Source organism: Pseudopodoces humilis, chromosome 6, assembly GCF_049639895.1.
Source record: "Pseudopodoces humilis isolate 2021_Gansu_Grassland_sample_001 chromosome 6, ASM4963989v1, whole genome shotgun sequence".
Taxonomy (NCBI): domain Eukaryota; kingdom Metazoa; phylum Chordata; class Aves; order Passeriformes; family Paridae; genus Pseudopodoces; species Pseudopodoces humilis.
Window position 1 is genome coordinate 34568721 of NC_142205.1, and position 16291 is coordinate 34585011.

The 16291-nt window shown below is 38.0% G+C and overlaps 1 protein-coding gene across 2 annotated transcripts; it reads left to right on the forward strand.

Annotated features, from left to right (window-relative positions):
- The first annotated feature begins 958 nt into the window (after positions 1 to 958).
- Positions 959 to 15786, forward strand: AGA (aspartylglucosaminidase). 2 transcript variants are annotated; one of them, XM_088056548.1, is made up of 9 exons: positions 959 to 1452; positions 3759 to 3912; positions 5010 to 5122; positions 7735 to 7847; positions 8636 to 8750; positions 10729 to 10804; positions 11527 to 11634; positions 13675 to 13808; positions 14633 to 15786. In XM_088056548.1, exons 1-9 carry the CDS (start codon positions 1353 to 1355, stop codon positions 14731 to 14733), a joined length of 1014 nt encoding a protein of 337 aa, XP_087912674.1. In that variant the 5' UTR covers positions 959 to 1352; the 3' UTR covers positions 14734 to 15786. The 2 variants fall into 2 exon arrangements, with proteins under 2 accessions (XP_087912674.1, XP_005518059.3); XM_005518002.3 differs by lacking the exon at positions 959 to 1452 and adding an exon at positions 1617 to 1809.
- The last annotated feature ends 505 nt before the right edge of the window (positions 15787 to 16291 follow it).

Genomic DNA, 16291 nt, shown 5'->3' on the forward strand with positions numbered 1-16291 from the left:
AAATGGCTGAAACTAAGGCCATACTATAACTGAAGTAAAACCCAATACTGTACTTTATAATTTTGCGACTTCTGTTAAAAAGGATAATACATTTATTTTGTGTCAATCATTTAATTCCAAAGTCTGTGCAACATTTCGTTACAATAAAAATAACATTGCTTCAGGCTTCTTAAACCAGCTTGGATGCACTCACAATTTATATATGCCTACAAACCTCAGGTTTTCACACATGAGGTCCCTCAGTACAAACTCAAGACCAACAATATTGCTGCTAACAATTGAGTTTGCCCCATTATACATTAAAAAGGAGTAATGAGGATATGCCAAAAGAGTATTTGGGGAAAAAAAAAAAGAGCAAATTTTATATGCACATAGAAGCAAAAGTCACCTTTTTTCATGTTGCTCAGGTACAATAGCTGGTTGATGATCAGCAGCTCCTTGAACCTAATCAACCCTGAACACAAACAAGTGAATTGTGCTTACAGCAGGTAAGCCTTCAGACCTGGAAACTGTCAGAGTGCTATGGCAATGGGTCAAATGGCTTTAAACTATTGCTAACTGTTTACCATGAAAAGCTTGAATGGCCAGGGCAGAATTAAGAGATTACTTATTATACATTCTATGATTTCTGTAAAACAAGCCTTTTCACAAATTTTCTCATAAGCTATTTGGCTGTAATGGTCCCAAAACTTGCTGTACACAAAAACTCTCTGTGCCATAAGGTACTTTTGACAAAGACATCCATGCTAGCAGGTAGCACATGAAGATGTTGCAAGTGGATCTCCTGAGCTTAGGGGGAGATTGTTCCCACCTGCAGCCCAGCTCCTGCACTCCAGCAACACTGGCAATCTCATTGGCAGGTGGGGGCCCTGCACAAGCAGGCTGGCTGTGACACATACCCAGACTCAATAAAAAAGCTGCATCAAAAGCAGCATGGCCAGCAGATTGAGAGAGTTGATTCTCCCCCTCTAATTTGCTCTGGTGAGATCCAGCTCAAGTACTGCATCCAGCTCTCTGGGACCCCAACATAGGAAGGAGATTGCCCTGTTGGAGCAAGGCCACATCAGGTTGCTCAGAAGGATGGAAAACCTCTCCTATGAGGAAAAGCTGAGATAATTGGAGTAGTTCTGTGTAGAAAAGGCAGGCCTTCAGGGTGACCTAATTGCAGCTTTCCAGTACCTGAAGGGAATTTAGCGGAAAGCTGAGGCAAGACTATTTAGAAATGCACATAATGACAAGACAAAGGGGATGGGTTCAAACTGAAACCGAGTAGATTTAGATTACGTATTAGAAAGAATTCATTACTGTGAGGGTGGGGAGGGACTGGAAAAGGCTGCTCAGAGAAGCTGTGCATGCCTCATTCCTGGAAGGTCAAGATCAGGTTGGGCGAGTCTCTGCACAGTTTGTTCTACTGGAAGATGTCCTTGCCTACAGCACGTGGGTTGGAACCAGGTGATTCTTAAGGTCCCTTCTCACCCAAACCATTCTACGATTTTATGAAATGCAAATTGTATTTGTGGGCGTGGGCCACGGCCTCAGCTGAGGCTTTACCTTTTCCTCGCCACGGCACCGTTTCCGCCCGCGGGCAGCGCGCTCACGCCGGGCTGGGCAGGGCCGTGCGCCTGCGCCGCCTGGCTGGAGGCGGCTGAGAGGACCGGGCGGCGATGGCGGCGGGACGCGGCGGGGGCTGGCGGGGGATGGCGGTAGCGCTCTTGTTGCTCGCTGTGCTGACGCCGGCGGGCGCCGCCTCAGCTGCCGCTCTGCCTGTAGTCATCAACACCTGGGCGTTCAGGACGGCCGCAGAGACAGGTGTCCCGGCGGGGTGCCCGGGCTGGAGCGGGGTGGGTGGGCCGGTGCTGTGCCGCGCTGCTCGGTTCCTTTCGGGAGCGCCCTCCTGCTGAGGGGCCGCCAGGCAGACCTGGGTGTTGGTGCTGCTTAAGGAAAAATGAGTCTCTGGGGCGTGACTGGCTGGTGTGCGGCCAGAAGGAGCGGGCTGTGACCCGGCTGCCAAGCGGCGCTGGGTGCGGAGGGCCCGGGCTCTGCTCCCCGCGCTGCCCCATCCGGCTCAGAGGCAGCCCCGCTGCCGGCGGGGAGGTGGCGGGAGGTGCCTTGGAAAGAGTTACCCTTCTTATGGGAAGGACCAAGCCCCGGAGCTTTCCCTTCCTTCACTCTGCCGCCGGGAGCCTGCAAGCAAATAGTTTCACTATTCACTTTGGGAAATAACGCTACAAAAACCCACCAAAACTAAGGAGCGGAGTTAGGAACTGCGGAAAAGCTAGATCAAAGACATACTTTTGCTAATAATGTGGTTTTTCACTCTTGTGCAGTGTTTTTTAATGGTGATTTATGGGGTTCTTTGGGATTCCATCTTTTCCCCTAAAGAATTAGGTAGTTATATTATTTCTTTGAAGCTCTGTTGTTTTATGATGTGTTATCGACAGTCAAAGCGGGCTTTCCTATGGCAACATACGTTAGCTGTGAACAGTAATTTTAAAAGACTTGCAGATTCTTTTATTACAGAAGAGTTGAAAATAACCCCATACTACGGAATTCTTGCTTGTGAAATAAGTTACAAATAAAGTCAGAAGTGAAATACTCATGAAAAAGGCCTTTGCTTTGCAGCTTCTGAAAGCCTGTACCAAGCCTTATCACAGCAGTAAAGGTAATATGAGTCAGAGAATACTCCTCACACTGAAGTTTGTAGTAGAGGCAAGCATATGCGGAGATGGATGCATGGTATTAAGTCTTACTTTTTCCCTGGTGCAGGCAACTTCATGTAGTTGGCATGCAGCATCTGTGATCACGAGCCTTCTTGAGGTGGTTTACTTCAGCTAAAAGAGCTGGCTCCCTTCAGCTTATTTCAGTTTACTTCAGCTAAAAGTGCATGTGCTGCCTCCCCTGTGCTGGGTCTGTCAGGTGATGGAGCACCAGAGCCAGCACAAATAGGAGTAAGCAGGACCGTGATTATCAGTGACAGCAAGCTCAAGCACCTTAAATATCTTGCCTGAGGTCCATCCTTGTGAAATCTTGTATGTGCAATGCCTTCAGGCTCAGTGTACTCAAGTCACATCATCTGACACATCTGTAATGTCTTAAAAAGTTGCACCATGATCTAGATCCTGAAGAACAAAAGACCAAGGGTTGAACAGGAGAACATGGAGACTTAATTTCTTAAATGTAATTTTCACTTTGCTTTAGTACTTATGTAGTTAGTGATGTAGGTCTATACCTTTTTGTTCTGCAGTTGGAATATATTATTAATATTCTTAATATTATATATAATTATATAGAAAAATATATATATTATATGGAATATATTCTTAATATTCTCATGTGAAGTTTTTGAGGGTGGCTCTTTTTTTTGGCCTTTTTTTCTTTTTTAGAGTCAAAATTTTTTTTTTTCCTTCTTTATTCTCCCAGAAGGCTTTAAACAACCAGTGATAAAGTAATGATTGGTTCTGGGCAGAGAAGGGTATTTGATATGGGGAGCTTGTGGTAATTGTTAATAAATAATACCTCAGTCAGAAGAAAAGCTCTGTTTCTCTTTAAGAAACATTAATCAGATATGCAAGAAAAAGAATATTTAGAGAAGTGATGCTTTATGTTCTTTTGGTTCTATTTATATTTTCACTTTATAATTTACAGTTTACTGTTTTTTATCCACTTATGTTGTGCACCACACCTGAGTCATGTCCATCTTTAAGCAGCAGTGAAAAGTGTTTTCTCTAGTGACATTTAATTATTTGTGTTGGTTACAGCTTGGAGAGTTTTAGAGTCAGGAGGCTCAGAGCTTGACGCGGTTGAGAGAGGCTGTGGTCAGTGTGAGATCGATCAGTGCGATGGGAGTGTGGGATATGGAGGAAGCCCAGATGAAAGTGGAGAAACAACTCTGGATGCAATGATTATGGATGGGTAAGGAAACTGTATGGAGAAAAGAATGATCCCTGCTGTTATAAATGACTCAGACCCCAAGTGGGAATGAGTTATAAAAGTTTTATAAAAGCAAAAGGGACAGCGCTGGGAGTGTGGCCAAATGCCTGAGGCTTGTCCACAAAATGGCAGCTCTGACTTTTATACCCCTGGTATTGCATCAGTTTGATGCATATTTATTTTGATTTTATATAGTCTCTGTCCATGTCACTGTCCTTGGCGCTGATGCAGTTTCACTGTGGTCCTCAGGGCTATCATTGAATGAAGTTATGCTCCTTTCAAGGTCCTGTCTCAAAGGTTTGGCCAGCAACAGCCATTCAGTGTAAACAAGTTCACACTGCAACACACAAAACCATCCTCATGAAAACCAACCTCAAAACTAGGCCACTGCTGCTACATCAACCACTCCACAATGTGTATCACTCTCTCAATATTGATGACATAATATTTAATCAACAATATAATTAATAATATAATATCAATTCATATAGTACCAGCGAAAGCCAGCTTCCATTAACTTGTTTCTCACACCATTTTTGACACACTTGAGGGTTGTTAAAGGATCTTGTTGCTTTGGGGCTGACTATGGGACAAGCTAACTTGGAACAAGGAAAAATACCTGATTGTTGGAAGAGTAGGAAATGACTCTTCACTAGGTATAACAGTTGAAACAGATGGTTTGTAGCATTGTTAGCTTTCCCTTTACATCCAGTCCATAAATATTTCACTTTCAGAGAAATTGTCTTCAATAATTTATTTGTTATTTAAAGCTGTCCTGATTAAAAAGTAATTGCAAGTTCATGTTATGAGCTTATGTAACAAAATAGTTACTCTACTGAAAATATTACTGTGAATGGAAGTATTGTTTCTTGGGCAACATATCCATGCCTGTGAAAGGAAGCTATATGTAGGAAGTCTTTCCCTACTAGTGTGCTGATGTCTATCTGTGCCATAGAACAATTAAAGCATTACGTTAAAGGAGCAAGCTTTTTGATTTAGATGAGAACAGATTTTGTCTAGTAAAAAATGTGCAATTATTGTTTTAGTTTTAATAAGTTTTAAATATTCCTTGTTTCCAGCAACACTATGGAAGTTGGGGCTGTTGCGGATCTCAGGCGTGTGAAAAATGCAATTGGTGTAGCACGAAAGGTCATTGAATACACTAAGCATACATTACTAGTGGGAGAGTCAGGTAATTATTCCTTTAACTATTTCCAAGTCAAATCCTTGTTTTAAAACACTTCCTAATAAAATTGCCACTTGGTAATATAATTTTCATCTTGGTAATATTAGTGGAAGAATTCCTTGACAATCAAATCAGTCTACTCAAAATAGTTCAAAAGTGTTCATTGTTTCATTCTGTGTCTATGAAATAGGTTTATTTTTAGAAGGAAAAAATAGTTTTATATTTTTTTCCATCAGCTTAACTGCAAATGCTGACTGGTAATCCCGAGGCTTTGCTAATATCACTGATATCCAAGGTACCAAAGATGATTTATTGAAAGACACTATAGAAACTGTTAGATGTAAATGTTGCATTTAAAATGATGAAGTAACTTTTTCCAAGGAATGGCATGATAGGCATTAGAGTTAAATTCTAGTATTTTGGTATATATTGAGTGTGATTAATGTATTTCATAGTTTAAAAGTACTAGTGAGAACTTAAATGTAAAAAACTTCATTTAGAGGCTGTACTCCCAGACACAACAAAAGAGCAATAGCAAATTGGAGGCTTAGTTTAGCTTTTTAAATACAGGCTGCTGTTGGTAGAATAGTACCAGTTTCAAAAAGAGATGTTCATTCCCCAGAGGTATGTGAGTGGTGAGCAAGTTTCTTGGCTTTTAAGAACCCTGCTCCGAGCCTGTACCTGCTCAGAAAGAAATATGGAGATAAGTGTGGAAAATGACATCTGAGCATTAATGGTGATCCAAGTGCTTTGAAATCGATATGAGACGATAAAATATTCTTGAAGGAATTAGAATGTACTGAAGTAAGTGCAGGAGCAATTTTTTGATGGAGTAAAATGGAACAATTTTGAGAGGTGAGGATACAATTTGACTGAAGGTCTGAACAGAGAAACCTGTAGATTCTATTTAATGTAAGGCAATTGACCATGATTATGAGTGGCTTTTTTAAGAGAGATTTCACATGTAGTGCAGAAAAATAAATTGGTCAGGAGTTTAGTAGTGGAGGGAGAAATACTTCTAATACTCATTTGCCCCTCATTGCTAGTTATCATAGTATTTTTAAATTGTAATCAGGAGAATGAGCAGAAAGGATAAGGAAGATGAGGAAACAGAAGGAATAAAGTGTTGATTTAAGTATCATTAAGTAGTATCTTCTGTGAAGATAACTCTTTGCCTAATGGGGGTATATGGACAAGTTCGTTATGCTGAGTTCTTACTGTCAGTGATAGCTTGCTCAGAAGAAAATGTCTACCAGTAGTGGCAAAAGAAAGATATGAAAGCTAAATTTTTAGCTGAGTAAAAACTGGAGGTGATGTTTAATGTTAATGAATTAATGAAAGCACTGGAGAAATTGAGAAAGACTATTTCTTTTGAAGAAATGTATTTTTTGTGGAAATTGGAACTTGGATAAGAGAAACTGATTGTGTTCACCGGGTGAAGATGAATAAAAAGAAAATCCATTTGAACATTCAGACTGGCATGTGAGAGAACAAACAGTTTATTTTCTAAGTAGAAATACTTACATTACAGAAAAAATAGAATGGTAAAATCTTTTTGTATAAACGTATGTAATCTCTGCAGGCATTTTTTATTCAAGATGCAAAATTAGGAACCATGCTTCCTGGAATAGAAACAATGTTTAAAAAATTGTGAAAGAATTGCTGACAAACACACACAAGCACAATTTTATCTTACAAAAAAACAAAAATGAAACAAAAAAACCCCCAAAAAAACCAAATTCTTCCTGTTTGTTCTGTAAGTAAGAAAATATATATTTCATTTAAGCTGTCAGTTTTCTTTTCCTATGATACCTTACTTGTTTCAGTTTTTAAGAAAAACATAGAAAAGCAGTCCAGAAATAATTGAAGGCTTCTCTTAATTTTTGGACTGGATAAATTTGTTCAGCTGTGTACTGTGTATTATAGTGACATTATTATCAAGGATTGATAACATAAATTCAAGCCTCTGAACCTAGCAACAGTATCTGTTACTGGGAAATATCAAAGGTATCTACAGCTGAAAGATGAAAGAACAGTTGATCTTTTTTCTTTTCCCTTTGCCTAATGATAAGTCATTCTTAGAAGTGTAGCATTATTTCATTGCTTGTGTTGGTATTTCTTTTGCTATATAAATACTATATTTATTTTCAAAACAAGGAAGCTGTCACTTTTAAAGCTGCAAGGAGGAAGTGTAACATGATGTAAGCTGGTGGATTGCTTTCTTTAAGTATCAGAGTTTTAATTGCAAATGTGCTGTTATTTATGATAAAAACTTGCTTTTTAAGGAAAATATATTTGTATGACTTACTTATCTCTGTGACCCTCACAGCCTAGTCTGTTTTTGCTCCACACTCTTAGTTGTGTCCAGTTGATTAACAGAGTTGCATTTGTTTCTCTTTCAATGGGAAAACTTTTATGTTACTGCCTGTGAATCGAGAGTTGGCTCCTGCAGTTCTACATCACTTTAATGGCTGATACTGCTCCCTGAAGATGGATTCTCATCTCCAAAAAGGATTTAGAATTTGTTGATTTCTAAAAAAAAACCATAACCTGAATGGATTATCATAAAACTGTGAATAAATCAATGTTTCTTTTTTATTTTGTTCTTGCTTTTCAAGCCTCCCTGTTTGCTGTAAGAATGGGGTTCCCATATGAAGATTTAACTACCCAGAAATCCCTTTCACTGTTTTCAGAGTGGCTTAATCGAAGCTGTCAGCCAAACTACTGGAAGGTACAGTGCAGTGATGGCAGTGAAGGGGGGATTTAGAAAGTCCGTAGTGCAGCATTGCCTCTTCCTTTTAGCTTATACTGAAGTTACACTTTACATGTGAAGAAAAAGAAATTTTGCTTACTAGAGAGAAAAAACTTGATGTTACTAAGCACTTGTTTGACTTGGAAGTGTATGTGTCTAGTTATTATTTCTTAGATCCTGCTGCTTTTGACCTTGCTGCAGTTGTGTTTTGGTGTGAGAATTATATTTTAGTTTTTAACTGGAACAGGACTTAGCAAAATAAACAAAGCAGTGCATGTATAAATTTCTGAAAGAAAATATTACAGTAATAATTAAGATCTTTAAGTAGTTAGTTGAGAGGCTTTATGCAGACCTATGAATACATCAGGTTAGTGCAGATGTCCATTAAATTTGCCTGTTGTGGTAAGCTTGGCTTGTTTAAATGGGGATTTTTTTTACTTCGGGTGTTACAGATTTCTACGTTTGTACACTGGTTTGGGGTTTTTTTTGACCAGTCAGTTGAGCAAAGGAGAGTCTTTAATTTGAACAATGTAACTTCTCCAGGAAAACCTTTTTACTTTATAATACTAGAAACCACTCTTTATTCATTAAACAAAACAATCTGTGGGATCTTAGTATAACTCTGTGGTTTAAGTACATCTATTAAGTACATCTATTAAGGATATCTATTTCCTTTATAGTAGATTATAGGTATTGATTGGAATATTTTTTACTATATCTGTATTGAATATGTCATATTATTCATGCAAATAACAAACTGATTACAGAATGTGGTGCCAGACTCTTCAAAATCCTGTGGACCCTATAAACGGCGTGAAAAAATAACTTATAAAGAAGAACAGACCAGCTCACAAAGAAGTGTTCAGAACCATGATACTATTGGTAAGAACTTTTGGTAACTCTGATGGTGATCTTTTTTTTCTCATTCCTCTAATGATTAAGTCATATTTATTTAAGTATTTAAGAAAAGTATTAAGTATTAAGGAAAGTATTTCATATAGGAATTGTTTCCTGTTTATAGTGGTTTCAAGATTCTGTTACTTACCTGTTAGGATGGAGTGCCTAAAAGTAGGATTTGTTTTGGTTTTTTTTCCAGTTCACTGGTTGCACAGACATTTGCTTCATTTTTTGCCATTAGCTCTTTATCATTGCCCTGCTGCTTTTCCCACGGATACTTTGGCATAATTGCTTGGCCAGCTGTGGATGCTTAGAAAACTAAGTTAAAAATAATTATGCTTGATTATGGTGTGCTGTCAGACCAACTTAAAAGGCCTTGCAGTGGTAGAAGAAATGAGTATACCAGTAGTCCTGTTGCCAGCTAAAAGCAGTGTGTGTCACGCTCCTTAATCTTGTAAAATAAAGTTTGCTTTCTTTTTTGCTTGTCTTTTTTCTAAATCAGTGAATTTCTACAGAAACTAACATTAAAACAGGTTAGTAGTAGTCCCAGAAACTTCTAAGAGTTTTCTGATGGAGGACTGTTAATTGCTAAGCCTATAAGTTGATTAATGAGTAGATCAGACAAAGGACTAGGGCAGTTACAGATTTATGTCTTTCATATCTTTATACTTTGTAGTCTTGAAACCTGCACTTTTTGGTTTAGTTTGGATTTTTCTCAGTTTAGCAATCCAGAACTTTTTGTCTGATGGTCTTTACAATACCAAGAATTAAGCTGTTTCAAGTGTGAATCTTTCTTCTTTGTTTCTAGTTCATCTTACTAATAATCAATTAATAGTCTGCGGAAGTCAGGCAACCTACCAAACTCTCAAGTTGATAGCTAGCTTACTTGCTGGGGTAATTCGGTAAGTGGTGGAAAACTTAGAAATTGTGGAGTGTGAGGAGAGAGATATCTGCTAAATACAATTCAGGAATTGATCGATCATGAAGTAATCCTAAGCTGTTTTGTAGTAAATGATGGTATTTTGTATTACTATTTCAAGTTTTCCCACCCCATTGTTTTACATATGAAATATCTCTGTGAGTAGCACATTTTGAGAGGAGTCTTCATTCAGCATACATGTTGGACATTGGTAGAAGCTGGTGCCCTTACATTTTTTTTTGCAGAGGCCATTGGGTCTGTGCCTCTATGTTTTTAGCTCCTACTGGTCAGGAAAATGAAGAAGATACTGCTTAGAGACTTCAGAGAAACAGAATTTAGCTCATCAAATTTTGCTTCCTGGCTCTTTGTACTCGAGTTTTATGCTAGCAGTAATTAATGCCCTCTCCTGCTCTATGGAGGTAAAGTCTTGCTCTTTGGAGAAACAACTGATCCCAAATCTTTCCAAGTGACAATCTAAACTTCTTTAGTATGAGGCAGTGGCTTTCCTTCCAGCACAAAATTAGCAAGGGGTAGGCTCATCCATACATTTGGTTGTCCATTGTGTAATTCTAGTTACTTTGGTAGGCAATATGTCATCTTCTGCCAAATTTAAGCTCATGCTTCTGACTTGTTTAATTTCCTTCAAGTACCATTTCTAATTTCCAATTTGTAATAATTACCAATTTGTAATTGTTCTGATGGTATTGGTGCTCAATGTGGTGACACCAGGTACTTGTTCTCTACTGGTTAAAAAGGTGTGTATCAGGAGGCAGTGGCTGCATATACAGCAGCAGCAATATATAGCTCTGAACAGTGTGGCATTCACTATTTCACATTCCTTTTTGAGCACTTGTAATAGATTGCAAAAATTTTCAAATCTCTTTTAAAAATAACTTGTTTTCCTAAAGAGTAACTCCTGTATTTCAGGAGATAAGTAATTTGGATAGTGTGGGCATTGTGGTTCTGTTTGATAAGTGTAGTGCTAACTAAATAAATATGTTAGTAGTGTTTCTGAATATGTTTTTTCCCTGTTGAAAATCTTAGGTATGGTTGTAATTGGTGTGAATGGAACCGTTGCTTCTGGGACATCTACTAATGGTGCAATCCACAAACTTCCAGGGTTAGTATGTCTGATTTTACAAAAAAGCCTTCTTCCCCACCTTGTTTCCCATGTTAAACTTGTCATTGGTTATTAAAACGTTAACCTTTAGATCACAAAACGGCTTTGATTTTTTTTTTTTTTGTGCACTTGCCATAAATCCTAATATTGAGTGATTCAGTTGAAAGACTACATGTGTTTATTTGAGGGAATGCTTGTTTCTCAGCTTGCTTAATTTACCATGTAGAGACACAAACCACTGGCACAGTTGTGAGACAACTTGTAAGGCAAGGCACCAGAGACAAATAAGCATTTTGGAGAGGTGCAAAGTCCCCTAAGAAATGTACATAAAATCAGAGCCTCAGGCTTGTGTTTTGTCTTGGAGATACTTTTTCTACACAGTTAGGATTATTGTCTGTCAACCAAGTCAGACAACTTCTGGATTTAGCAACAAGTTATTGAACATATTAATGTCCCCAGCTGCTTACTGTTGCCCACAGGCTAAAGCTCACTGGCTTAACTATAGTCAGTATAATAACAGATGGTTATGCATTGGAGGTGGATTAAGCCTCAGGTCTGTCAGGTTATCACAGATCACTTTCACAGGTAGTTTAAGACAAGACTTTTGACTGCAGTGGATTGACCTCTTTACCTGTTCTGTTTTCCTGTGGGTTTAATGCTAAGTCAGCTGGAGGCAATAAAGCTAGCAAAGTTTGCGTTTTGTTTTCCGCTGTTCACTGCAGACGTGTTGGGGATTCTCCGATAGCTGGAGCGGGATCCTACGCAGATAGTACAGCTGGAGGAGCTGCAGCCACTGGGGATGGTGACATCATGATGCGCTTCTTACCCAGGTTTGTCCTTAGGGCAGACTTTGCTAGATTTCTGCAGCAAAATGTGGACTCGGCAAATGAAGATACTGATTAAAAATATGGTCTGACTTAGTGGCTGCTGAAGTTGGGAGTAAAGGAAGGAGTGAAAGGGGAAAGAACAGTAGCAGAGCCAAGTTACCATTATGATCTGTCTTAAAAGAAGAGACTTAAATATCTTGATGACAGATTCCTTAATAGTACCAAGCTGTGAGGAAACAGTCGGTGGGTAATATTTCCAACCCATATGCTTTTTAGCACAACTGATTAGCTTTCTCCTCCAAAGCAATTTGTTGTGTAGGAAAGTATCATAAATTGTAGAAAGGATGAGGTGTGGGTCTCAGCTCACATAGGAGGTATCACTGCAGAAATCCTTTTTAATTGCATGTAATTGGAAACTGAAAGAGGTGTTTTAGTGTTGTCACCATGTTTGCATAAACTGTGTAAGATATGGCTCTCTTCATGAGCATCCTTGTGAGTCAGTCTCAGCAGGAATCAATTACGGAAGTCCATGCTGAACATAATGGGCACTGATGCTTAAAGGATAATATAGAAGTGGCCTTTATATTGCTCAGACAACTTTTCTGAAACTGGCAGCCAAGAAAGCCTGCTAGCTGATGCATATTTACAGATGTTGTCAGTGAATTTCAAACTGTTCTGAGTCAGTCTTTCAAATCCAAGGCCGTTGACAACTTCATAAATGATCTATCTTGCCATACAAAATACCAAGATGAGCAGTAAGTTGATCTCCATTGCAAGGTTAGTCAGTAAAAGCTTAGATTGCAGTTAAGCAGCCTGAAGTGTTTGTCTGTAATGCTTAAAATGTTTCATGTTGGCATCAGTGGGTTAACCACCAGACTAGGTGATTCATTGCTGGTTCTTATAGATAAAGATTTTCACTAATTCCATAATAATTAGATATTCCCACATGACAACAAAGACAAGAATTAACCTCCCAGAAGTGAAGGAAGTGTCAAATAAAGGGCAAAATTGCTAATATTTTCTGTATGCCTTCCTTGATATAGTAACTTCTTGTTGAGTTTTTGATTAGTGAAGAGACCCCTGTGAAATACAGCTTTATATTCAGATAGTTATCTTTAGATAACTTGAACCTATTTGACTGTTAGAATAAATCAAAGATAATAGGGAGTCTCAAAATGCAAGAGTCACTCTTCTCTGTGGTACTTTGATAACATCTGTAATTAATGCAGTCTGTAGATGCCTTAGTGTGACAAGTTGGTCTTGGTATAGGCATCTTTCATCAAAGTGATAAAATGTTTGCTTGTATGTCTTGAGTTATCATTTAATCTTCAGGTTCTGAAAGAAAATGGAAACATAAGTAATTTTTTTCCACAGGATATTTTGGAAATGCAACTGGTTCATCTCAAACAATTCCTTTCGATATGAAGGAAATTCATTTTGATTACTAATAGAATAAGGATTTTTTTTTAATCACTTTGCAAAAATTTTGAAAGTGGCTCAAAGTCTTGATGAAAACATGATACCTTCATACTCTTAAATAAAATGTGTCAATTTTGATGTTTTCAGAAACTTAAATTTTTTCTGAAAGATTTTTTTAATGCTTAATCAGTAATGTAATATTGAATTTTCCTCAAAATATTATCTTGACATTAACCTTTATCAAAACTAGCAATTACTTCTAATGTCAAATTCAATTATGTAATGAAAAATAGAAGCCTCTAAGTCTTCTAAGCCACTGCTCCTTGCAGTTTTTTAACTGATCTTTTGCTTTGCCTCTACTACTGCAAACGATCAGTTCTCTCTTGGCTTGGCCTGCCATAGACTGATACATGGTATAGATGTCATCTCATAGTCCCTTTTAGTCTTGCTTTTAATTGCTTTTTATGTAAAAGTTGAGTTACAATTGCCAATATTAAGTTGGTCTAAAAATTATATATCATGTGTTTCCATTATTCAAAGAAACCAAGGTCTCTTCTGTAGTTGTTTAAATTATATAACCTGAGTATGGCTAATTTTCTGGGTATGGGGTTGGGTTTTTTTTAGTTATCAAGCTGTGGAATACATGAGGATGGGAACAGACCCAACAGTAGCCTGTCAGAAAGTTATTTCCAGAATCCAGAAGTATGCTCCAAAGTTCTTTGGTGCTATCGTTTGTGCCAATACAACTGGAAGTTATGGTATGTATTTTCTTTTGCAGACAAAGTTGCTTGACCCTAACTAGGTCACAGATTTACAAAACTGAATGTAGATTTTAAAGAAGTCATGAATTAGTCTTTGAAGACTGCAGTGGTACTGTCCATTCACAGTATGGAATGCTGGTTAGCAGGGCAGCTGTGTCCTAGTGCAGACTGGAGACAATTTAATTTTGCGTTTTGATGTCGTAGGCTTTCACAAAATTCTTTGAAGTCTTAGCAAAACCCAAAAATATTTACAACCTTCATTTGTTTTCCTGGACTGTATATGATTAATTTGAAGGTTTTTAAAACAGACTGCTTTGCCTTCCCTAGATATGGCATAAGGGAGGGAGAATATAAATGTTAAGCGCAGCTTCAAAGTGATCTAAGAGTAGTCATTGTGCCAGGCATCTCATTAATGAACCCTTAGATCAGTAGGAAGTACAATTTGCTAATCAGTGTGGATTATTTTGTTAGACTGCCTTGCTTATTCTTTGTTCTTTTACTTCCTATAGTTCTGTGTTTAAGAGATTAGTGTTGAAGGAACTCATTAAGTTAATCAGGATTGAAAGAGAGATTTTCCTGACTTGTGTTACTGTTTTTAATTGTAGTATAAGGGCATTAATTGCACTACAGCAGTCAGTAATATTATATTTTAACTTAAAAATTAAATACTTTCAAGATGTCTTGGGTTAAACAGATTGTAAAAGAATAATCATACCACTGTAGTAGAATTAGTAACTGGATCTTTAGGTGATAAAATACAGTGACAGAGACACTAATCCCAAATGTAGCAAATTAGAAACTTCTTTTCTTTTTTTTCCTAGGTGCTGCATGTAATAAAATTCCAGGATTCACTCAGTTTCACTTCATGGTTTCGAACCCTTTGCTAAGTCAACCAACTGAGCAAGTAGTAGACTGCATTTAATTTCTTTTCTCCTATTAGCATCTCAACTTAGAAGAGGACACTGCCAAGTTCCACCAGTTATTACATCTCAAAATGGTTGTTTCTAGCATTTAATGGCTATTATGGTCTGCTTGTTTTCCTAAGAACTGAGTAGCCAGAAGTGATGAATAATCATTCAACAGGCCCTTTGCTTTGACAGTTAAAAATATATTTGTCAGACATCTGGAATAATGGGCTGGAAGTGGAACTATGACTCTACACATAAAATTTATGTTGAGAATATTTAATTATCTTTCTAAGATTTAGTCCAGGTTTTTTCTTTTGAAAAGAAAATTGCTGAAAATGCTGACATGCAAAGAGGCTTGAGGAGTAGTGGAGACTATTTCAAAGCTTTAATGAAGAGGTAAGAAGTCCTTATGGACTATTTTACCTTGTTCCACAACAGCTGAGAATACATTTGAATAGAGAGTACATGCTAGCATCCCTGGTAGTACAAACCTTCAAGGAATTTTGGTTGACTGATTGGATATGGAGACAATTGGAAATCATCCTGTTTTTTGTAGTGGAAGTTAAGTTATGAACCATAATCCCAGTGATTTCCTTGTCAGTAATATGCTGTGCGCTCACCCTGTCCGACAGCGCATTAACCTCTGCAAAGGAGCAGTTGAATGCCTAGAGCGTGACAGTTACCTACAGCTCTGGCTTTTGTCACTTTCTGTGTCTAGAAACACCAGGATTAATTTGTAATAGAACTTCAGCATCATGAGGATTATTCCACAGGTATTTGAAGATCTGTTTGATCATTCTCTTAAATTGGTGGCTTACTGATCATTTGATGGAATCTTTGCTAAACTTTAGCTAGGAAATGGCAAGAGGGGGGAGCGAATAAAAAGAGTGTGTCTTGTCACTTTAATTATTCTCTGTCTACTTAAATAAAATCATTGGGTAATAAAAGCACACCTTAACGTATTAGTAAAGTTGTTTAGATTCTTGTGTACTGTGCCTTAGATTGATTGCTGCTTTCTGTTTCAAATTGGTATCTTTAAAAGCCGGAAATAAAGCATTCAAACTAGACTGGCTATCGGTCTGCTATTGAGCTTCATTCACAAAGTGATTTACTGACTCCTGTCACTGGATCCTCAGAGTATGTTGTAGCAGTATTCACTGCAGGCCACAGAAAGCCTTTGTCAGAGAAACTCCTACTGAATATATCTGTAATGGCTTACGATGAGTTTCCTACCTGTGCCACCTACAATCCTTCTGCTGTGGCTGCTCTATCTTCAGATAATTTGGGCAGTCAAGTGCAAATAGATTAATAAAATCCTAGTGATTTCTACTTTGAAGATTGCATTGTGGCTTATGAATGTAGAAGGTTCAGTACTGGGAGCTGAGTGGTAATGTCTCAAATTGCTGCAGCTGAATCTTCCAGGATTCATTTCTGAAAGAGGTTTGGGAACACCCAGAGCTTGCTTTCTAGAGGGCTTATGTCACTCTGTACTAGCTAGTCTATGCCAGTAAAGGTTATGAGTGCCCTATAATAGTGTACTTTGAAGTCACTGTTACAGTGCTAACTTTCTAT